The 25,385-nt window shown below is 38.0% G+C and overlaps 1 protein-coding gene across 1 annotated transcript in view; it reads right to left on the bottom strand.

Annotated features, from left to right (window-relative positions):
- The window catches only part of foxp2 (forkhead box P2), a 550,159-nt gene that overhangs the window by 144,653 nt on the left and 380,121 nt on the right, over window positions 1-25,385 (bottom strand). The window contains exon 4 of the mRNA XM_059978258.1: window positions 21,673-21,762. Coding sequence (XP_059834241.1) covers window positions 21,673-21,762 — 90 coding nt within the window. The remainder of the gene's footprint in view (window positions 1-21,672; window positions 21,763-25,385) is intronic.

The following is a 25,385-nucleotide window of genomic DNA, read 5'->3' as shown; positions in this document are numbered from 1 at the left end:
TTTTTGGGAAGCAGAAGAACGCTTAATTGCATTTACACATCAAAAGCACGTTAATTAGTCCACAGTTAAAAAAATCAAGCTACTAGGAAGAAACGTCCCATCAAATGTTAAGTTCACAATACATTACTGTGATGGTATTGAGATTATACTGTATCAACCTACTCTTCAATGACTAGATTACTTTTCTGTCTAATCTCTGCAGTAAGTGGAATGCTTCCCCTCCCTACCAAGGAGGAGGCACTTCCAGCTAAAAAAGTAGTCTAAACACATTTTATTTTATGTTTATTAATACACGATTAAATTTAGACAAATAGTTCTTATCACGCACTTATCATTCACAGAGGGTTTCTGATTTTTAAAAGGTTTCTGAATTACAAAAGATTTATAAACTACAAATGATTTCCAAACACAGATACAATTCTTGCAAACTAAAAGTACATACAAATGAGTTGTATATGAATGAGTCATCCGTTGCAGAAATTGAACTTTGAGAATAAATTCTAGTTCTTCTTTCTGACATCCCATCTCTCTGTCATTCTCCTTGTCATTCCAACAATGCCCAATGCTTTATGCTTTCTAATGTTCATAATGTTCATGTTCATTATATGCAAATACTTTTACTGGGACAAAGTAATTCACACAAATAGTCTAAAAGCTTCTGGGGACAGAGATTGCAGACATACAAAATTAATGCTGTGTGGGCTGACTTTCTGAGTACACAAATATACCAAATATTGATTGAACGACTATACCTGTGACCATGTTTGATGAGTTAAATAACAAAATTAGTCTGGTCTGCAAACATCCTTGAATTTAGTCACAATAGTGCAAATAAATTACAAGTATACCCAGTATAAACAAGAGGAAATCTGTTGGATGCTGTAAATCCAAGCAACACGCACAAAAATCTGGAGGAACAGCAGGCCAGGCAGCATCTATGGAAAAGAGTACAGTTGACTTTTTGGGTCGAGGCCCTTCATCAGGACTGGGAAAAAAGATGAGGAGTCAGAATAAGACAGTGGCAGGAGGAAGCATTGACTATACTCTTTTCCATAGATGCTGCCTGGCCTGCTGAGTTCCTCCAGCATTTTGTGTGTGTTACTCAGAAAAGTTTGGTTTGAGTCAGGCCAATTAATATTACCCCGTTGTCTAACATCAAATAAAAAATTGGCCTGCAAAGCCTCCCTGTCTACTTGTTTACAACAAGAAGGTGATCAAGGAATATTGGCTAAAAGTTTAACTGTGTTAACAAATAACTCAGGCCCTTTGGAAAGGTCATGCTGCTGTGCTAGAAAGCTGAGGCTGGCAATAAGCCTCTTGGGCCCGGAAAGTGAACATCCATCACGATATGGCAGGAAAAGTGCTGAGTAAAGTGGATTTGTTCAGCTCATGCCAGTAAATTGGTACAATAATTATGGAGCAATGGATTTAAAGGAGGTGCCCAGGCTTGCTTACTTGTGAATTATGATGTCAAGTATTATCAGAATATGATAAATTTGCTGGTAACTCTTACAGTTTTCACTTACATTACCACTGACATGATCCGTTGTAAAAGCTGCATTGTAAGTTTTCCCAGTGACAGAATAATTCCACCACAAAAGCTATTGTTAGTAATCACTTTAAAACCACAAATTTATAGCATATGTTGAAAAATTTTTGTTAGTTTATTAGCCAAACTTTTACATTGTTTTGGAGATTGTAACATAATTGTTAAGCAGAATGCAGGTATAATCTGCCTGCTTCTAATGGACAGAGGGAGTGCATAGCAATAGAATTGATTAACTGTTCAGCTGACATTAACTTTAAAACCAATTTAAATGCTCCCAATACTCACATGTATCTTCACTGCCTACATTCTTAGTGACTTTATCTTAAACTACATTCTTGGGAAACATTTTGTTTTAAGAAGTCACTATATCACAACAAAGTACTAAGCCTACCTTTTCTAAATCAATTGAAAATGCTTTTTTTCTCTATGTTTCTTTCAGTTCATAGCCTCATCAATCAATTCTTGTGGGCTTGAACTTTCACACACAAAATATCTTTCAGGCTTAATATCAAGAGGATAACTTTCCATCTCCTAACTTTTAAGCTCAGAACCTTTGAGGATATCCAATCCCTACAAGTCAAACTTTTACCATTTCCAAATTTTAAAAAAAAGAATTTCTGATCATGGAGTTAAAAATACCCCAAAAGTTGTGCAAATTAGAAAACACATGCTGCTGAATTGTAGCAGTGCACAGTATCATTCTCACATGTCTCATGTTTTAGGCCTTCTTGAAGTGTGAACAAGCAACAGATGGACTAAAGGGTTGTACATTCATTGATACCAATGAGCCAACTTAGAAAGAATGCAGAGAAAGCAACACAGAAGAGTGTACACTACAGCCAGAACACAAATCCAGATTCATGGAGTTGAATTCTCACGATTTTTGTGCTGAGTACAACATACAGGCAGTCCGCGAGTTACAAACGTCTGACTAACGGACAACTCGTATTTACAAACGGAGGGAGGAGAATGCTGTCCGCCATTTAAAGATGGATCACTTCGCCGTCCGCCATTTCAAGTTGGATCACAATGCCGTCCGCCATTTTAAGTCATTGCCGTTAACACTGTGTTGAGTGTGTAACTTTGTATTTGGTTTAAATATTTCTTAGCAGGATTCACCCTGTCCCCCTTTTCCAGTCAGCACCACCCCCACTTGTCCCATTTAACCTGTCTCAGTGCAGATGGACTTTAGGACCCGGAGCAATCCGCTGCCCACGGCTGCTCCTCTATTGTTTTTTATTAAGTGCGATCGTGAACAATAGCCAGATCAGAAATGCTGATCAAGTCAACGAGTTCCTAAAGAGAACTCTGATAGGCCAATCAGACAGTTCACTGCTGCTCAGTGATAGAATATGAAATCTGCAATTTTCTGTTCCATTGACAGAAAACGATCACGATTGAAAATAAAGCGGAAATAATAAAGCGATTGGAAAGAGGTGAAATGCCATCGGTCATTGGAAAAGCTTTAGGCTACAGTCAGCCGGTCAATGATCAGAATAACTTTAAAAGATACAGGTAAAGGATAAAGTGAGAATAATGGAGCATGTGAAAGGCCCTGCCCCGATGAAAGCTACAATTATTACTAAGCAACTCAGTGGTTTAATTATTGAAATACATATGTTTCTTAAGTGTTCTATATGCATAGAAAGGTAAAATATATACTATATACTAAGACAAATGTTTGACTAACTGACGCTAAATAATACCGGACATACCTGTTCCGACTTACGTACAAACCCAACTTAAAGACAGACTCAGAAACGGAACTCATTTGTAACCCGGGGACTGCCTGTACTGATGGCCTATGTTGCTCCTGCAGCAGATCCGAGGGAAGCTGTGTGCACCATGGCATTCCAAAAGAAGCAATGACACTCATTGTTTTTTAATTGAGAATTACTGTATACCCCACATTTTCTCTCACTGTGCAGATTTTAAAATAACTTGAGAAGCCTAGAATAGATTAAATCTACTAATAATTGCCTCTATTTGAAGCATCTGTAGAAAAGGCATCGAATAAAGACAGTCGTTCGAGAGTGATCCTTACTTTGAGGTTATTGGAAGCAATATGGTAAGAGCATACAGGTTATGGAGCTTTATAACCATCAGAAGATTGTTAAAATTAATGACCGGTTTGGAACTTCCAACTACAAAATTTCATGGTTGAAGTGATACATGGTGAAAGAATGCTTACCATGGGTAATAACAGGTATCATCGAGAAGTTCAAGTTCAAGTCTACTGTCATGAATGCTGCCAACTGAAACAACACTCCTCTGGACCAAGGTGCACAACACAGTGCATATACACAATTCATGCAAAGCACATAAATTAATATTGCCACGAATAAGTTAACAAATAATAAGGTGCGTTTATGACATGGGTTAAAAAGAGAACAGTATAATGCTACTGGTGCTTCATACAGTACAGGCAGTGACAGACTCATGAACTGGGTGAAGAAGCTATTTGCCATCCTAAGAATTCTTGTTCTAATGCTATGGTACTTCCTGCCTAAAAGTAGGGGATCAAAGAGATGGTTGGATGGGTGGGAGGGATCATTGTCAATGCGAAGGGTCCGGTGTATGCAGCGCTCCTGATAAATGTATCTACTGGGTGGAAGAGAGACTCCAATGATCCTCTCAGCAGTCTTCATAATCCTTTGTAGGGACTTGCGGTCGGATGCCTTGCAGTTCCCGTACCAGATGGTGATGCATCTGGTCATGATACTCCCAAAGGTGCTCCTGTAAAAAACTGTTAGAATGGTGGAGGGAAGTAGTGGGGAGAAGCCTCACTTGCCTCAATCTCCTCAGAAAGTGGAGATTTTGCTCTGCTTCCTTAACTAATGAGGTGGAATTGAGGGACCAGGCTAAATCGTCTGTTACTTGCACACTTAGAATTTTGGTGCTCCTAACTCTCTCCACCGTGGAGCCATTTACGTGCAATGAGGAGTGGTCAGCCCACATGTTCCCAATATCTACAATCATCTCTTTGGTTTTGTCCTCGTTGAGACTCAAGTTGTTGTACCACCCACTGTCGTGTCATCCGTGAACTTGCTGATTTGGTTTGAACTGGCTCTAGCTGTACAGTCACGCGTCAGCAGCGTGAACAGCAAGCAGCAGGCAAAGCACGCAGCTGGGGTGGGGATGGGCAGCACCAGTGCTCAGTGTGATGGATTTGGAGATGTTGCTGTCAACACAAACTGGCTGTGGGACTTTCTGTCAAGAAGTCAAGATCCAGATACTGAGAGGGGTGTTGAGACCCAATGAGGATAGCCTGCCAACCAGGCTTCTGTGGGATGATTGTATTAATAATCAGCCTCTTGGGTGTGAGGCACTGTTTAACAGGTGAAACAGGATGGAGTGGAGTGCAGAGGCTATCAGTGGAACGATTTGAACGATAACTACATCCAAAGTAGCAGGAAGATGGGATTTAATGTGATCCATAACTAGCTTCTCAAAGTACATCATTAACTGTTAACCATTTGTGCAGGCCTTAATATATCTCCTTGGCAAGGAACAAGGCTAAAAGTCCTTGCACAACACTAAGGAGATAAATACAAAGCTTGCTAGCCTATTAATAACCAATCCTTAGAGGACTGAAATACTGGCTGGTCAAGATCACCTTTTTTTCAGAATTCCCATACTAACATCTGTATGGGTTAGCTTAAGAATCAAGTACATTGAAAACTAAAGTGATGCAATGTATAACACAACAAATAATTCCTTTTTGTTTAGAATTTGCAGCAATAATGACATAAAATTGCTGCCTAATAGCAAATGACAGAGATATTTCAAAAGAAAGGCATACCACTGACTGCCAAGATTATGCATTATCTTCATATACCATCATACATGGTATTCCTGGGTGCATAGTTTGCACAGTTTGTTACCCATTGATCTTGCTGACATTTACTGTTCTATATAGTTGCTAAGTATGCCCGCAGAAAAAGAACTTCAGATTTGTATGTGGTGACATGTATGTACTCTGATAATAAATTTTACTTTGACTTTCTTTACTGATTCATTGTCATTCATTCGGTACTACTTCCCCAACTCAGTAAGTGCACCCCATCTGATGTGTGCTTGTTACAGGCTGCCTTGTCTTGACTACTGCCAGAGACATTAGACTGATTTCACAGCCACAAAATGGAAAGGAGACAAATGTTCAGAATATTAATTCCAAAACACAACTTTGATTTAAAGTTTCAGTGACACACTGCTGGAATTTTGCTCGGTTTTGCAGGGTCTTTCAGCACAACTAGTTTAAAAACTTGATAAACTAAAACAAACTGAAACATTTCAGAGAAAATATGTGCAGTACAAAATGAGCTTCTACAATCTTATGTGTTAGTTTAAATAGTGTTGCAGCAGAATCTACCCACAAACTAATCAGTGGATGAATTTTGAGCTAGCTGTACCAACATAAAGGCTACTAAAAAATTAAGCTTTAAGGTTCCAGTTAAGTAAACAAAAAGAAAATACCTTATATATTATACTTCTGACTATTTCCTCTGAGTTGTATTAAGTAAAATTTTTGAGTGTGAATTATTTTAAAGTTTTTCTTCTTCCTAATTAGTCTTGCTGGATTGAGAATGAGTTCAGTCTTGTTTCGTTCTGAAGTCATGGTGAAAATTACAGTCTCTTCCTTGGAAGAGGTAGGTGGTAACAGACGGTGGATGTTTACGTAATTTGTTGGGGGATGCACTCATTTTGCTATTTTCCTGAAATGGTTAAGGTAGATTTTAAATGCCACTCTAGTTAAATTCCTGTTCTAGTTAATTCGTAGCTAAACATTTGGTCCGTTATAAATGTACTTATGTGGATACTTCAACAAAAAGTTACTTAAGAATGACACAATTTTAACATATTGCTATTGAACAGATGACTGAAAACACCAACATCAGAATTACTATCTTATAGTTTATGTTAAATATTTTGAAACTGAGAGGTTTGAAACAATATTTTAACCTATATACCTTTAAAAGGCTTATTTCCTCCAAATATTGGCTACAATTTTTTAATGGTCAATAACACGTAAAAGTTCTCTGTCGCTTTAGCAAGCTCTCAGTCCCAGAACCAATATGGTTACTTGGGTTGACTGCAAGATGTAAAATAGACACGCTAAATTTGATGTAAGAGGCTTCCAAGATGCACTAACCTTGCTCTGCAGATGAAAATCTGCCCTGAGGTCAAAGAGATAAGTATGAACACTCCATTAAAATGAAATCATATAAACCATATAACCATATAACAATTACAGCACGGAAACAGGCTATCGTGGCCCTTCTAGTCCGTGCCAAATGCTTACTCTCACCTAGTCACCAGAAACATTTAGCATTTTACACAACATGTACATTTAGGCATGATTGTTTCTGCTTTATTTGTTGTTAGCAGCTTTGCTCATGGATTTAGTATGAGCTTCTACAGAAACTAAAGATGTAAAAGACACATACAAATGGCTTCAGATCGATTTCAACAACATCAGAGCATCGTTCTTACAACAAAAGACCAAAGAGGACCCCAGCATTCCATCCATAAACCGGTCTTAGCACTGGTATTTTTGTTTCTTATTTACTGCTGTATCTTCATGCCAACAGAAGGTCAGGGTGTTATTTATCTGTGGGTAGTTTCTGTTGCAAATAGTGTACGATGCCTAGTTTTGAAATCTTCAGTTTGAACTTGATTTTAACAGTGTGTGCACCTGATGTATAAACAAGATAAAGAACAGGGAGCAGTGATCGACTGAGACAGATCACACGGGGGAAATGATTTCCTCTCCGCCAGTCTTCACAAAACAGAGAGAAGTTAAAAAATGATAATCTTAGAAGAAAACATTACTAATTTATTATTCTACATTCACTTTTCCAATGACTTTTGTTTCCATTTCTAAATTAATGAACATGTTGAAAAGAAGGTGCTAATATTCAAATTTGCATATTTCATTCAGAGTATTAATGCCAAATCTAGAGACAATCTGTAGAAACAGAGTCAATTTATAAGCCAGCTTCTGAAGTAATGACGATTGAATAGAATAGAGTGATGCAGACTTAGATTGAGTTGGACTTGTTGCACTCCCACTCCTCTGACCATATCCAATATGGAAGGCCAAATGAGCTGACCCTCTTTGTATTTATACAGGAGGTATCCCATGAGGTGCAGCAAGCTTTGAGCAGCCAGCAAACCTGATGAAGTTCCTTCCTAAGAAATTCCTGAAAGGATTTGAACTCCGACTGAGCAGAGATAAAGAGACCAATCTGGACGTCAAAAAGTTTGAGTGGAGGGGATTTCAATCAGGTCCACTGCCTGAGTAGGAAAGGCAACAGTGGGTCATTGCAATGAAAAAGAGCTTTGACCAGTGACCAACTGGTGTTTGGGATTGATGAGCAAAAGCAAATTAAAGTAACTCTGGGGCTAGGGCAGTGGTCATTGTCTGAGTGGACAGAGTCAGAGGGGTGATCTTGAGGCTTTTGCTCTTCAAAGCTTCACAAAGAGAGGCTTCAGTCAGTCAGAGATGGCAAAAAAGAAAATTGCTAGATAAAGTTTTTCCCTTCCCTTCTTTACAGTTGGCCAATGCACACCAGGATGCGTAAAAAGAGGTACTTTTTAATCACAGCGGTGATCGAGATTTTCAACGCAGAGTTTCACGGCAGTTTCTCTGAGTTGAGAAACGACCAATCAGCAAGAGGCAGTGCTTAAAAAGAGTTAACTTTCAGTCAGTACGTGTTCAAGATTAAAAGAGGAATTCATTAGAAAGGGCCAATAAGAATAATTCAAGTACAAGCAGAGTGGTCATTCTTTTTGAGTGTGCCAGTCTTTGGAATGGCTTTGGCTCATCAGGCTTGGGTTTGTCTTCTAAGTTGATCTCTGTGTTCTTATAGATAGAGAGATACTTTATTGATCCCAAAGAAAATTACAGTGACACAGTAGCATTACAAAAGCACAGATATACAAATATACAAATAATAGAAGAGAAGTAAGAAAGAATAAAACATAAGTTACCTCAGAAAGTCTAACAGGAGGGGTGTCATCACTCCCCCGGCTATAGGTTGACCCCTTATAGAGCCTGATGGCCAAGGGTAAAAATGACCTCATACAGCGTTCTTTGAAGCAGCAAAATTGTCTCAATCTATTGCTAAAAGTGGTCCTCTGTTCAGCCAAAGTGACATGCAGAGGGTGAGAAACAGTGTCCAGAATTCCCAGGATTTTCTATATGGTCCTTTGTTCTACCACAGCCTCTCTGGCATTGAGTCCGGTGCTGTGGCTCAGAAGAGCAGAGAAGTGAAGAGGACTGCAGTGTTGGTAAGAGATTCCTTAGTCAGAGGAACAGAGATGAGGTTCAGTGATGAGTTTGTCAGATAGAGACAATTGGATGGTAGGTTGCCTCCCTGGTGCCAGGATCAGGGATGTCTTGGATTGTGTACCTGGCATTCTCAAGGGCAAGGATGAGCAGCCAGAAGACTTGGTACATAGGTTGACAAAGTGAAGAGGTCCTGAAGAGAGATTTTAGCAAGCTAAGTAGAAAACTGAGAAACAGGACACCCAGTGTATTAATCTCTGGATTGTTACTTGTGCCAAGTACCAGTGATGGTAAGAATATGATGATTTAGCATGGCTGAGGAACTGGTGCAGGGGGTAGGGGGGGGGTTCAGATTTATGGATCATTGGGATCTCTTCTGGGGAAGGTGTCACCTGTACGAAAGGGACGGGTTACACTTGAATCCAAGGGGGTCCAAAAACCTTGTAGGCAGGTTGGCTAGAGTTGTCTGGGTGGGTTTAAATTAATTTGGCAGGGGGATGGGAAGGGGAGTGATAGAGCTAAAGATGAGGTAATTGGTTTATAAACAGAGTCAATGTGTAGTGAGACTCCTAGCAAGGCGAGGCTGTTGATAGGACAAAATAGCAGTCAACAGGATGAGTTGCATGTAAAAGGTGGACAAAATTGAAAAGGGTGAATACAGGACTAAAGGTGTTATATTTGAATATACACAGTATACAAAATAAGGTCGATGACATTTTAGCACAATTAAATTAGCAAGTATGATGTTGTAGGCATCACTGAATCATGGGTGAATAAAGATGATAGCTCGGAGTTTAATGTCCAAGGATACACACTGTATTGAAGGGATAGCCTGGAAGACAAAGTGGGTGACATGGCTCTGCTGGTAAAAAAATATAATTGAATCATTAGAGTAACGTATCTGACATAGGGCTGGAAGGTGTTGGATTATTGTGGATAGAGCCATAAGGAACTGCAAGGGTAAACATACCTTGATGGGAATTATATATAGACCCCCAAGCAGTAGCAAGGATGTGGTCAACAAGTTACAATGGTAGGTAGAAAATGCATGTCAAAAAGGCAATGCTACAACAGCCATGGGGGATTTCAATATACAGGTAGACTGGGAAAAATTGGGTTGGTGCAGGATTCCAATTAGCTGGAATTTCTAGAATACCTACAAGGTGGATATTTACAGTAGCTTGTGGTTAAGACCATTAGGGGATTAGCAATTCTGGATTAGGTGTTGTGCAATGACCAGATTAGAGAGCTTAGTGTAAAAGAACCCTGAGGGGAAAGTGTTCATAATATATTGAAATCACCCTGACTTTGAGGAGGAGAAGCTAAAGTTAGATCTATGAGTATTACAGTGGTGTAAAGGGAATTATAGAGGCTTGAGAGAGGAGCTGGCCAGAATCAACTGGAAAAGAACACCAGCAGGGATGATGGCAAACAGCAATGGTTGAAATTTCAGGAAGTAATATGGAAGACACAGGAGGCCCAAAGAGGAGGAAGTATTCTAAAGGCAGGAAAGACACAACCATGGCCAACAAGGTTTGTCAAAGCCAACATAAAAGCCAAAGAGAGGGAATATAATCAAGCAAACATATACTGTATAGGAAGTCAGAGGATTGAGAAGCTTTTAAAAACCAACAGAAGGCAACTAAAAAGGCATTAAGAAGATAAAGGTGGAATATAAAAGTAAGCTGGCCAATAATATCAAAGAGGATACCAGAAGTTTCTTCAGATACATAAAGTGTAAAGGAGAGGCGAAAGTGGATATTGGACTGCTGGAAAATAATGCTCAAGAGGTAGTAATGGGGGGTAAGGAAATGACAGATGAACTGATTAAGTATTTTGCATCAGTCTACACTCTGGAAGACACTAGCAGTGTGGTGGAAGTTCCAGGTGTCAGGGGTCATGAAGTGTGTGAAGTTACCATTACTAGAGAGAAGGTTCTTGGGAAACTGAAAGGTTTGAAGGTAGATACAGTAAGTCACCTGGACCAGCTGGTGTACACACCAGGTTCTGAAAGAAATGGCTGAACAGACTACGGAGGTATTAGTAATGATCTGTCAAGAATCACTAGATCCTGGAATTGTCCCAGAAGACTGGAAAATTGCAAATGTCATTCCAGTCTTCAAGAAGAGAGAGAGGTAAAAGAAAGCAAATTAGAGGCCAGTTAGTCTGACCTCAATGTTTCAGAATATGTTGGAGTTGATTGTTAAGGATGTGGTTTCAGGCTTCTTGGAGAAACATGATAAAACTGGCCAAAGTCAGCATGGTTTCCTCAAGGTAAAATATTGCTTGACATATCTGTTAGAATGAGAGGCATCCCTTTAGAATGGAGATGAGGAGGAATTTCTTTAGCCAGAAAGTGGTGGAACTGTGGAATTTGTTCCATAGACAGCTGTGGAGGCCAAGTTTTTATGTATATTTAAGGCAGAGTTTGATAGATTCTTGATTGGTCAGGGTATGAATGGATACAGGGAGAAGGCAGGAGATTGGGTCTGAGAAGAAAAGTGGATTGGCCATGATGAAATGGCAGAGCAGACTTGATTGAGCAAATGGCTTAATTCTGCTCCTATATCTCATGGTCTTATGGTATAAACATTTGACAATCAGATAAATATTTTAAAAGTTCAATGAAAAACTCCTGAAAATACAAATAAACTATTAAAATAATCCAAATACATAAAACAATTCTTACATTTACCTTCCCCTTTTTCTCATGGTCAGCAACCCCATTGAATGAGGGGCACCATCCATTCTCTAGTCAATGAAATATCCAGAGTCTCCTCTCACTACAGCCACACAATAGTGAATCTACTAGTGGGGCTGGAAGTCAATTGTGCTGACATCTGACTTCCACTTTATTTTGAACATTGACAGATGATGATAAATTGCAAAGGCTACAATGGCCCAACAGTTCCTTAAAGAGCTACTGTTGGCCACTGTTTGGATTAGGACAACAGAACAAGCAGTCAATGGCAAACTTCTTACAGAACGCAAGCACGCAAGTATGAGGCAGTAGGGACAAAGGGTCAGTACTGAACTGGAGTCACTTCTTCCCTGAGAGGAAGGACCTGGATTTGCTGCATTTCACCTAGCAACACAACAGGTCTACACTTGGCACGTAGACAACTGGAAATCTAATCTATTTATTGATTACAACTCAGTGTTCAACATCATCATTTCCTCAGTACTAATCAAAGCTCAAAAACTTCCGAATAAATGTATTATCAAGGTACATATATTCATTTTCTTGCTGGCATTCACAGTAGAATATAGAAATACAATAGAATCATTAAAAAGCTACTCACAAAGAAAGACTCATAAACCAATGTACACTTGAAGATAAACTGTGCAAATAAAATATAAATAAATAATACTGAGAGCATAAGTTGTAGAAACTTTGAAAGTGTGTTGAAAGGTTTTGGAATCCATTCAGAGTTGAGATATGTGAAGTTATCCTACAATGGCTCAGAAGCTTGATGGTTGGAGGGAAATACTGTTTTTCATCCCTCCTGTACCTCCTTACAGATGGCAGCTTTGAAAATCAATCATGGCTTGGATAGTGGGGGCTCTTGATGATGGATGCTGCTTTATTGAGGCAGCACTCCTTGCATATGCGGGGGAGGGTTTGCCTGTGATGAACTGGGCTGTGTCCACCCCTTTTTGTAGGTTTTTCCATTCCTGGGCATTCAGAAAATTTATACCCAAGCTTTAAAACCTAGGCCTCTGTCCCTCTCTCTGCAACTATATCCTCAATTTTCTTTTTGGGACCACAGTCAATGCAGAGAGGTAATAACATCTTCTTACTGATAATCAACACAGACTCATCTCATAGACGTGTTCTTAGCTCACTGCCCTACTCTCTCTCCTCTCATGACTGCGTGGTTAAGCACAGCTCAAATGCCATCTCTAAATTTGCCAATGACACCACTGTTGCTGGAAGAATCATATATAACAATGAAGAGGCTTACAGGAATGAGATAGATCAGTTGGAAAGGGAAGTCAGAAGAGCACACACCAGTCCTCCTTAATGGAAAAGGTGAGAAGCATCAAGTTCTTGGGTATCAGCATTTCAGAAGGGCCCAGCACATGATACGATCTTGAAAAAGGCACACCTGCAGTTTCACCTTATTCAGAGTTTGTGGAGATTTGGCATATCATCAAGTACTCTTACAAATTTCTATAAATGCACGGTGGAGACCATTGTGATTACCTGGTAAGCAAGCACCAATGTGCAGCCTTGAAAGAGGCTGCAGAGAATTGCTGACTCAGTCAGCTCCATAACAGGCATAACCCTCTCCATCATTGAGGACATCAAGAAGCAGTGCTTCAAGAAGCCAACATCCATCATTAAGGACCCTCAGCACCTGGGACATGTCCATATAACTACCATCACAGAGAAGGTACAAGGGCCTGAAGACTCATACTCAATGACTTAGGAACAGCTTCTTCTCCTCCACCATTAGAATTCTGAATATTCTGTGAAACCATAAACACTACTCAGTATTCATCTTTTGCACTATTTATTTATCTTAGTAACATCATAGTAACTTTTGATGATATGTTGCAATATACTCCAGGCACAAAACAATAACTTTCAAATCATATGTCAGTGATAATAAACCTCAGCCTTATTCCAGAAGCCTGCTCTTTCATTCAGGATTGGTGTGGGTTGCTTCTACTATTTTTCCAGGGCAAAGGATGACTCCTGGGGTTAGAAAGAGCAAATGCTGAGCATTGTACAGCCAGTGGAGATTATTACCCATTCCCAGCTCGTCGCAAAGAGAAACGGAAAACTTATTTTACAGGCTCACACCACTTCTCCCAGCATGGAGCATGAACCTCTCAGGCAATCCCACACAATGAGTTTTAGGGTATGCCCATAATAACAAATACTGCATTATAAATAGTCTTGGGCACCACAGCCCCCAAACGCAACAACTTCACAGAGGCAGTTAACAATTCATTATCTATTATTGACACCTAACAGGCTTAATGCCAAGACCAAACGGATAGTCAATAACTTACATTTAATCAGTGGTTCCTGCTGCAGGTAGAGAAGGAGTGGGCGGTGGAGAGAAAAGGAGAGATTGGGTCGAAGGGTGGTTGGGAAGTTGGACAGTGAAAATGGAACATGGGGGAGAAGCAAGAGGCAAAAGAAGAGGTGAGGAGAGTGAAATGAATAGAGAGAGAAAATGAGCAGGAGGAGGAAACAGATGAGATGCAGAGAGATACAGGGAGGAAAGGGGATGAGGAAGGGAGAGGGCTGTGAAAGAGGCAGAGGGAGTGAAAGAAAGAGAGAAAAGAGAAGGGGACCGTGGGAGGGGTGTGTGTGTGTGTGTGTGTGTGTGTGTGTGAGAGAGAGAGAGAGAGAGAGAGAGAGGGAGAGAGAGAGAGAGAGAGTGAAAGAGAGAAAGAAGAAAGAAACAGGCACACAGAAACAGAGAAAGATTGCCAGCTGTCATGGAATACACTGTATTTAAATCGAAAATTGGCTGTTCCGCACATTATCACTACTGAACGCTCACGTTCCTGTATAATTTTCCTGACATGGGCAACCAATAAAAAGATCAAGTCCTGGGCTGTTCTCCAACAGAATACTTTTGGAATTGAGTAAGGTGCACCACTTAGTCCAAAAGGCAGGATACCTAGCAAAGTGAAGGTCAACAGTGCTGATGCCTTTTTATCCTTCAAAGGCCAATTCTTGTTCCAAAACAATTGTAGTATATAGTGAATTATTGTTATCTAAGAAAATTCTCCCTCTTTTTCTCCCATCATGACATGTATAATGTAATTTGGATAACCCTGCAATTTTCACTTCTACAACTCACTTACTTATTACATTCTTACTAACATTTCCACATGTCAGCAGTAATTTGTACATCCACTTCTAACTACTGGTTTTCTTCAGAGATACATACAGTATATATATATACACACATATATAAAGTATATATCTGAAATATATATATATATTTTACAGGCTTATATGTGTGTGTGTGTGTGTGTGTGTGTGTGTGTGTGTGTGTGTGTGTGTGTGTGTGTGTGTGTGTGTGTATTCATGCCTTATCATTCTACTATTAAAAGTTGCATAACTTTTCCAGATCTTTCACAATTTTCTCCAAGGTTATTGATTGATTCTCTGAATCACTATGAGACGGTTGTCTCCTCTTTAACGCTTGCTCATTTTCCTCTCCACCCGGAATGGACTTGCAATGTACATGAGAAAGTTCAGGGTTGGTCAACAAATTGCTTTAGATTTTGTTGAACCTTGTCTCTGCAGGATGTTCACTTACTTAGCATATTTAACTTTAATAGCCATAGATGCTTGAACACTAAGGAACTGTTAGGATATGCCAATTATGCAGAAAGATGTAATTCAGGTAGATGTTTTCCCATCATCTTAGAGAGCAGCAGGTTCAGGGACTATTTGTTCCTCCTAAAATTTCTTAACTTGCAAATATTCTAGTCGTAAATGATCTTTTGAACACTTCTGGTGTAGTGACTCACTGAATGCTTCACAGCCATACAAGATCATTTTAACAGTTGGACCATAATTAGTTGCTAAGCTATAATTTTTCCAGACAAAATGACATCCCAAGGAGTAGCATCTTTCAGAACTAAAATTTGTCCAAACACAAGGGCATTCTAAGGAGTAACATATTTCAAAATATACTCAACTATGATAAAAAGCTGAGTATTAAAATGTGAGTGAAAGCTGGCAAAACTTGCATTGAGTTACAAAGCTAGCTCCAACCCAGTGACTTCTGCATTCAACATAAGCACATTAGGTTATACTGATTTGAATCTGAACCACTCAATTATAAGTGTTACTATCAAGGTTTTGTTTAGACAGAGGGTGGTGAATCTGTGGAATTCACTGCTACAGCCAGCTGAGGAGGCCAAGTCATTGGGTATATTTAAAGCAGAAGTTGATAGGTTCTTGATATGAAGGGTGTCAAAGGTTACAGGGGGAAGGCAGAAGAATAGGGTTGAGAGGGATAATAAATCAGCCACATTGGAATGGCAGAGCAGACTCAAAGGGGAAAAGTCCTTAATTCTATTCTGATGTCTTATGGTCTATGGCTTTAGGAATTTTAAAATGTGTGTACATGTTTTTTGACTTCCAGGAAAGCACCAAACAAAGCAGGCAAAGAATACATTGGCAACTGTGGGGAAGGAATTACTTACAGGCACATATGCAACTAACATCTCTGGATACTAACGGATACCTCACCACTACTTTCTTTCATGCTTCATTGGGAAGTTTTGTTCATGCTGCATGTGTAACAGAGTTAAATTAGCAAGTTTGCATGTCAGATATGGACATTGGAATTCTGACCCATTAGATCATTGTGAGTTCTGCTAATGCTCTGTTATTCTGGAGGAAAAGGAACATGCATTTTAATAACACCTTTGACATTCCTACAAAATGAAACAAACTGCTGTGACATAAGGAAAACAGAAGCCAATTTGTGAATACCTACCAAAAGCAGCAGCAATTCTATGGAAACCAGCAAATAGGAAGGAAATTTTGTTGCATACTACATGATAATTACGGAAATGAAGAGTATCTGTGGTAGCGAACACAATGGTAAGCTGATATTCAATTCTCAGTCCATATAATGTTCATATGCACCAAGTTTACTAAACAACCAGCCATGACATTAACTTATGCATAAGTTACATCACTGCTGCAATACAGTAATGCAAGTGCTGGTTATCCCAAGGCAACAAACAGGTTCCATTTCCACTGTCTTCCATAAATCAATTTTGTCCATAAGTAGGAAGTAACACTTAAGTCATTAGATGCGGCAACCATAATTTCACAGAGCTGAAATGAATGGTATCTAAAGCACATCAGACTGAAAGAAATAATGGTGGGAATACCAATACCGCACTCATCACTCTGATTCTCTGCCCCATACTAGTTCCATTTCTGAACAGTCCTGGATACCCCGAATACTGAAATTCTCCCTCATCATTCTGATGCTCTGTCTACCCCAAACCCCCATCCCTTGTCATTCTGATCCTCCACCCCATTCTGTTCCCATCCCTCATCACTCCAATTCCCCGTGCTAATCCTGCCCCCTTCACACCAACCCAATGCAGAATCCAGCTACTGAGCTGTGCCTCTCCTCTTCCATCGGATTCCTGATCACCCTTACTTTGATCTCTTCTCTCTCCTTAACCATTCTCATTCGGATCGCATCCTCCACACTTTGATTCTGTCTCCCTCATTCTGACATTCAGTCCCCTCCCACACTCAACTCCTGATCATCCCATTGTGAATTTTCCCTTTCTAATACCTGCATTGTTTTCTCTGTTCTCCTGTCCTCAATTCTCCCTAGCCACACTCTCTTCATTCTCTGCTTTCCTCAATTAGAACATCTGGCAAGAGAGATGTGATTTGCTTTAATTTGCAGATTCCAGCTGACATGATTCTGAACAGAGTAAGGGTTTGGAAGGGAGGTAGTGTACCATGCCACTGTGCTTAGTCTAACAGTTTCAACCTCTTCATTTCAACATCCGTCCTCCATGAAGAGGTTGCTGGTAGAGATTTGCTCAACTATAAGAAGCATCCTTCATGCGCTGACTCATTTGAAGGGATTGATTGCCCCAGGAAAATATTACCTTATTGGATAATAAGGTAATATATTCCTTACTGGGTAATAGTCCCCAGAAAATGAGGACTTAGGATCATCCTGCTGGAATTGAAACAAGCTTAGGTAGATGTTCACCATGCCAATTTACTAATTGGTTAGAAAATATATAAAATGTATTGTAAAGTACTATTTGTGTTAAAATGCTACCAGGCGATGCTCTGCTCTTATATCCAGTTTCTCTGTGTACCATAGAATCGCAACACTTGCAGGGCACTGAGAATTTAAAATCCAATTCAATTTCTCCAGTTTGAAAAATGGACACTTGCACGGTTTCTCTCCCTCAAGGAAAATTCAGATCCTTGCAAGTTCAAACCATATATATTCAATATTCCTAATAATAACAATAAATTATAAAGACTGACATCATTCTTGTGGTTTGTTACATTGAAAGCCACTGCTTTCCACATCTGTATTTAAGTCCTGGGCAGATACCTTAAAACTGAGATATTACTTGGGACATCTTGATACATGTAACTTCATTCTCTAAATACATAATGATGGAAAAAGGCTCTCAACAGTAGGCTAAAAGCAAGTAAGTTGAATAATTTACCTTTGGAGCCTACTTTATGAACTCAAAAGCAACAGTAGAAATAAAGACCTTTTATATATGAGAAATGCATTTATTTTTATAAAAGTGTTCAGGCAGTACCCTGATTTTCTTCAAATTTATCTTGGTGGCGGGAGGGGTCTAGTTTTCTCATTGCTAACTTGCTTCGTATTGATTCAAAAGGCCCTCATATATGTGGTTATGAAGGAAAAACAAAGTGAAATGTATGACAAAAAGAAATCAGTATAAAGAATAATGATAGTTTACTATAACATTGAATGTTAGCCAGTTATAGGACAGAAAAGGGAGCAATTCAATCTTGTACAGTACTCTTGGATTGACTCCTCTTGTAGATTTGCAACAATTCTTCTTAAATTCAAAGTCCTGGTAACACACTCCAGAGAAACGTACACTGTCTGTCTATATATACACATTTGGAAGGTACATACAAATGGGTTGTAAATTTGAGAATTGTGGCAGCTTTAAATATTATTTTTGTCCACCTGAAGAATTAACTGTTCTGCTTTATATTACATCTATAGCTTTGTTAAATTATTTGGCTAAATACTAATTGGTTACGATTATAAACTTAAAAGAGACCTAAAGAGAACTTTTGAGTATTCTCTTGAGTGAAATGAGATCTTATGATGAATCAAGATATGTCGACTGCATAACAAAAGTCAGTGGAGTTTGTTAGTTATATATATATATATCTATCTAAGACATAAAAGCTTAACTCATGTCAAGGTGAGGATGTACATTCAGGGGCCACTTTATTAGGTACAACTGTACACCTGCTCATTAATGCAAACATCTAATCAACCAATCATGTGGCAGCAACTCAATGCATAAAAACAATCATATATGGTCCAGAGGTTCTGCTATGGTTCAAACCAAACATCAGAATGAAGAAGAAATGTGATTTAAGTGACTTTGTGCAATGACTGCTGGTGGTTTGAGTATCTCAGAAACTGCCGATCTTCGGGGATTTTCCCGCACAGCAGTCTCTGGAGTTTGCAGAGAATGGTGTGACAAACAGAAAAACATCCAGTGAGCAGCAGTTCCGTGCATGGAAACACTTTGCTAATGAGAGAGACCAGAGGAGAAGCTGTCAGAAAGGTGATAGAAACTCAAATAACCATGTGTTACAACAGTGATGTGCAGAAGTACATCCCTGAATGCACAATACATCAAACCTTGAAGTGGATGGGCCGTAGCAACAGAAGACCACAAATATACACTCAATGGCCATTTTATTAGGTACCCAATAAAGTAGCTATTGAATATATGTTGCTATTTGTAGGAGATGGTACTTACTTATAAGAAGCCTTCTGGAACACAAGAGCACATAATTACTATTCTCAAGAGCAATTATTCATATGTTGTTTGAAGACTCATTACTAACAAGATATTCAATTATGGAAGTATCTCAGTGGAATTCAATTCTACTGTTCCAGTAGGGATCACTATATCGCCCAAAAGCATAATGCATTTCCACACTGAGACTGACAATATCCAACTCCATCTTGGTATCACTACTCTCTATTTCTCTTCACTTCCTCTAAACATCCAGAACTGGCTCCAAAAATTAGATGAAGAGCAAAAACAATGAGGCAGGTCTTCATTCAACATCCTTCTGGAGCTGCCAGGAACAGAGCAAATTGACAACTGTGCTCCTCCAACAGACTCCCCATTTTCACTTCTGCTGGCCATGCCTTTGTAGGGAGGCCTGGACTAAGAATTCCCTTTGCAAGCTTCTCTCTCTTTTCAGGTTTATTTTCTCCATTAATATGTTCCTTATCATCAATCTCTTTGATTGCACACTCTCTATGTGTTTGTAACAAATTTTGCTTGGTAATATTCATATGAAGTGTCCTCAGACATTTTTTCAATAAAGTCAACATATAAGGGTAAGTTGTTTTTGTAGATAGATACTCATAGTCAAAAATCACACTATAACTTTGTGATCCTGAGGGCTAAATTTAATGAACATACGTGTATACACTGACTTGTCAGAATGAGGACTATCTAGTCTGTAAATCTCAGGTGTTTAAGTATCTTAGTTGCTGCTTTTCTTGCAATTAGAAGGCCTCTGAAGCAAATCAAATTCATTGACCACTTGCTCAAATGTTCCATCGAACATTCATTTGTTAAGATCCAAGAATCAATTTTTCTGCACAAAGTATATGAAAATTGCAATTACGACATCTTTTTGGTTTTATTTAATGTTTAACCAGCAATTTCAATTCCGGCTTAAGTACAGTGATCAAACAAATTACCTATTTAATCCATCACTTTCACTGCAGAAACAATCACACACATTTCCCTAAACAATTCTGTCAACAGTTTGGTGATCTCTCTAAACACGCATCCTATAAGTCACTAGACCATAATTAGTTATGCAGGGGTGTGATTCCAAATGAAGGTGTTGGCATTGTAGCTCTCTGTGAAAATATTAACTATGAGTTAACTCCAATTTTATCTTCACTAATTAAATGCACATGGTACTAATGAGCTAACCTACTGTTCCTTGATAGCACTAATTAGCTGAGAGGAGCGCATATTCTCACACTGCAATTTAAGCCTAAAAATAAGGTTGAAAATATGCTAATTGCTGATATAATTTAAAATGGAACAAGTTGAGGAAATTGTCATAATAAGTGGAAAGGGCCACATTTTGGTAAGACAGTGAGTATTTCTTCTATTCTTGTCTTGATGCAACACAATAGAAAACTATGTTTTGATTGGTGTTTTACAGGGTCAACAAAGTTCCTGTGTTTCCAAGTAAACAGGAAAAACGATTCAACTTGAACATGCACCAAGAACTGCAACATGCAAAGCTATTTCCTCCCTGTAAAACTCTGTGTAATAATACAATCAGAAGCATGAACCTTATAGTTTCATCTCTGAAAGAACAACCATAGAAATTGCTTCTACACAGAATGTCAGTCATTGTAAACATGTTTTTAAAAGACCTGCAGGAACAGTTGCATGGTGAGGGTACCATGATGTAATTCAGCCAGACTTCTTCCATTTGATTTCTAAGCTGATTTTATTTCAATAGCCGAAAAGACTCCAAGAAATCTGCAGTGATGAATAAGCAAAGATTGGCATTCTGCCCCCACTCCCCTTTCAGAGAGGTCAAAACTCCACAAGCAGGTGAAATATTCAGTATCAGTCGACAACATCAGCCAAATGATAAATGTTTGGTGAATGGTGGAAGCTGATTTTAATTCTCATCTATCACTATGAATTCTTATGTTAAATATCTTTTATACTAAAGGTATTTTCTTGTCATTCAATCTATAAATACTTGGGATCAAAAATACTGTTATGTTATTTATGCTATGCACAAATCAAATCATTTAGTAACCAGCTTACCTCCACCCTCTCTACCCCACGATTCAAGTAATGATTTGAGCTAACTTAATCAAATGGAGTTTTAAAAATCATGCTAAAACTATAGCCTCTTTCAAGAAATCATAGGCAGGGCCAATGATCTGAATCCCAGCCTATCATTTTTGGCTATGCACTAGAATATAATCACTTTTCTAAAAAAAAGCTCAAGTTTCTGAAGATTTTCAATTATTGTTGCCACAAAAGATCAGTAATCTTGCCTGCTGACCTGCAATGTTCGCTGCTTGTCGTTTCCCTTTGGAGATTTCAGACCACTGGTTTGCTGCTGAAGAAGAAGCTGTCTTGCTGCTTGTAGTGCCTGCAAGCCAAAAAAAAACATTATTATTCATAAAGTTTGTTTCCTTAAGCTGTGATCTCAATTCTATTACCAAAGTCATGGTAATTCAGGATGCACATAAAATGAAATGTTTTTGTGTTATGGTCCACCTTTTTCTCAAAGCACAGTACTTTGTTCTTCAGTGTTTATTTTCTCTGAATAATAATCATCAGTTTGTACTACATTGGTTACTTTTTCTTTGCTGTTACAACACATAGAAATATTTCATGTAACTAGATTTGCATGTTTTGTTTTAATCTCGCAGCTGACCATGAAACTGTAACATATGCAGTTAGGAGTTTCTGCAGAACGCTACCGGAAGAGCAAATCTTATAGTACATTACAAACTGATGTAAACTGCATCAATAGACTTGTTTCCACTAGGGATTCATCCACTGTGTGTGTGTTCAACAGAAATGACCCCCTCCCCCTCTTATTACCATAGATTTGCATATTCATAATATCATTTTGGTGCAGAAGCGCAAGACTTCAAATGTTACTGGAAGCTGTAATTAAAATTGACAAATCAACATCAGATATCTTGGAAGTGGATTAACGGGGATTCTGTACTGTAGATTGCAGGCAGGGAAAATGCTTACAATATGAAAACTAGAATCTTCATTTTAATGATGAAAAAGAAGGGACATGGTAACAAATTAAAGCACCGTTGATTATTTTACTGGTGCTTGTCACTGGTGATTAAATATATGTTTTAGGTGAAATGCACCCCCTTGCACCACCTGTGATATTAAAAACATTAACTTAGAATGCTCATGTGATCATTTCCTTTACTGGTTAATTTTTCCAGTCAGATTTCTCAAATTAATCGAAAAGTATCACCAGAAATTATACCTTGTGTAAAGGTTCTGGTCATATTAAACACACTAAATTTAATAACAATAACCAGGCACCAACCCAAAAAAGTACCAGCACACAAAATATTGAATTACTGAGTTACACAGAGATGATGTTGCATTGTAAAAACAAATGTGAAAGCCAAAAACATTATGAAGTTGATTTCTGCGCAGGAATCAACCTACTGGCATTATAAGCAAAGAACAGGTACTGCCCATCAAAAATTCCTTGAAATAGACTCCAGGAAAATGTCTTGGTAGGCAGAGATCCATGGAGTCATCAAAAACAAAATCGTTAGCACATGATGTGTGATAAAAAATTTAGGTGCACAGAGTAAAGATTCACTTGATCAATCTGCTTTCAAAAAACATCCGATTCACCTCTGATGGGGTAAAGTACATTTTTGATTAGAATCAAGGGGTTGGTTTTCTAGTACTTTCTAGTATCCATGACAACAGTTGCTTTGACAGGATGTGCATATGGCATTACACTGCCAGCTGGTGTGAACAATGTTTGAACTACAGCATTGAGATGCTGAGCAAACAGAAAAAAGTTGCCACGTCTTAACCCTCAGGGAAGCCAGTCATCCCCTGATCAATTATGAAAAGACAGAAAGGGCTGCTACAGTCTGGCTCCAAGCAAGTTTTTTTGAGAAGGCAGGCAGACGCACAAAACCAAAGTAAACAAACTGAGTGCAGAAGCACCATCTCTTAACAACATTGATTTGTCTAGCCATAGAAGGCTCTGGTAACAATTTGCCAGGCATATTCTTAACATTTGGAGACTTTTGCACAATATTATTATATCACTATGGTTTCCTCTTTTTCCCCTTAAAAGTCTGATACTTTGTAAAGTTCAATTTCAACTATATGCATGATATGTTTAACAATGTTTAAGCTGTTTTGTTTTATCAGTTAACTCTAAAGTTTTGTCAGTAGTATTTCTTCAGAGGCAAAAAGATGAGAAATTAGAAGGTTCCACACTTAGAGACATCCTGCACATCAGATACTGTATGTGGTTTTCTGTGTATATAGCATAACAAGACTTGATATATGACAAATACATTCTTCATAACAAACTGAACTGCCATGACTGCTTCACGTTGTAACATTTTGCTTATTTTTCAGAATACAACAATTTTTAGTTCTGTAAGAGCTTTGAACAACGTCTGGGAAAAAAAGATTATGACGTACCATTGTATGGTACTCCTATTGAAAGTTTAAAACTACAGAAAATATAAAACTATAAATTAAGGCCCATTAAGGGGTTACTTTCAAAATATTAACCTGTCTTGTCTCATTACATATACTACCAAACCTCTTATTGAATATTTGAAAGACATTAGTTTATATCTCATTGAACTACAGAATATGTTTGAAAACTAAGGAAAATTAATTTTATTGAGTTTCAATTTTATGTTTTATTTTAGTATCTGGCAATATTCACAAAACAATGAAAATCCTATTGAGCAAAATTCAAAATACGTTGTTAAAAGTTCTTGGAAAAGAAATTCAAGCAAGAATTTCTGATGTAGGTCAATAAATATGTGCTTAGTGAAATAAGAAAAATCCAGTATTTAGGTCTGTGACACCTGCTAATGTGTTTGCTGATCAAGTAAACCAAAGTGATGAACAAAAGGGATTCAACTTCCAAACATAAGCTGAAATTCTGAACAAACCAATGCCATCGGAGAATGGCCAGAAGAAACAAGGAGACATAGAATTGTAATTTGTGTCAAGAAGCAGATAACAACAATAATTCCTCCAACTTTTTAAATAGTCCTCTTAATACTGTTTCCACAGTTCACAGTGCTCAACATGCTCTAAGTGTAATTAAATACAAATATGCTACATTTACAAATTTCATCCAGAAGCTGTTTCAGTTATTCTAACAGAATTAATTTTACTTGCTAATGTATATTTTTAATTGCACATTTATAGTTAATTTAGTAAATCTTATGTTTGAAATAACGCAAGGTAACTTTGATACAGTATTGTATATGTGCTATCTATTTCATTTAAATTATGTGCAAGTACAGTATATCATGTTCTTAAATGCCAATGGAACATTTTAACAGACTGAAGCGGGGATCTCAGAGCTACTCTTCAAAAGAAATTTGTCTAAATTCAAATACTCTATTATGTTCCAGGAAATGAAATACATATTCCTAACAAAAATAAAAATTACTGTAGCAACACACCTGATACATGTATGCAATTGTATTCACTTTAATCACTGTTACTCATATAGCTACTAAAAATATTTTTTGTAAAGCTGAAGTTTTTGTTTCAAAAAGAACTATTTTGAACAATTAACTTTATCTATGAACTCTGAAGACTTTTTGCATGCCCAATCCATTACTCCTTTAAGTTTTTTATATTGCATTTTGCTTTAAGTACTCAAGCACAATTTCTAAAAACATTACATGCACTTGAGAAATGATTTCAGAATTATTTCTGTCAGATTATTCATGATGTAAATATGTGTAAACACAAATGTGCTTGCAGATCATATTGGCAGAATTTGTTGAGTTAAAGTGATTTAAGCAGTGGAAATTTTTAAAAAAACTTTTGAGTCTACACAATTTTGTTTGTTTTTTTGGCAATTGTGATACTTCTATTGCTTAGAAGCCACTTTAATTTGTGAATAAAGTTATTACTTAGCACTTCTGTAATATCAAATGTAAAATATTTTTTAAAATTAAATTATGATTTTTTAATTATTATAAATGAAAAGAAACATAGTATTCT

The sequence above is a fragment of the Hypanus sabinus genome, chromosome 8, assembly GCF_030144855.1.
Source record: "Hypanus sabinus isolate sHypSab1 chromosome 8, sHypSab1.hap1, whole genome shotgun sequence".
Lineage (NCBI taxonomy): Eukaryota > Metazoa > Chordata > Chondrichthyes > Myliobatiformes > Dasyatidae > Hypanus > Hypanus sabinus.
This window is presented reverse-complemented; position numbering and strand designations above follow the sequence as displayed.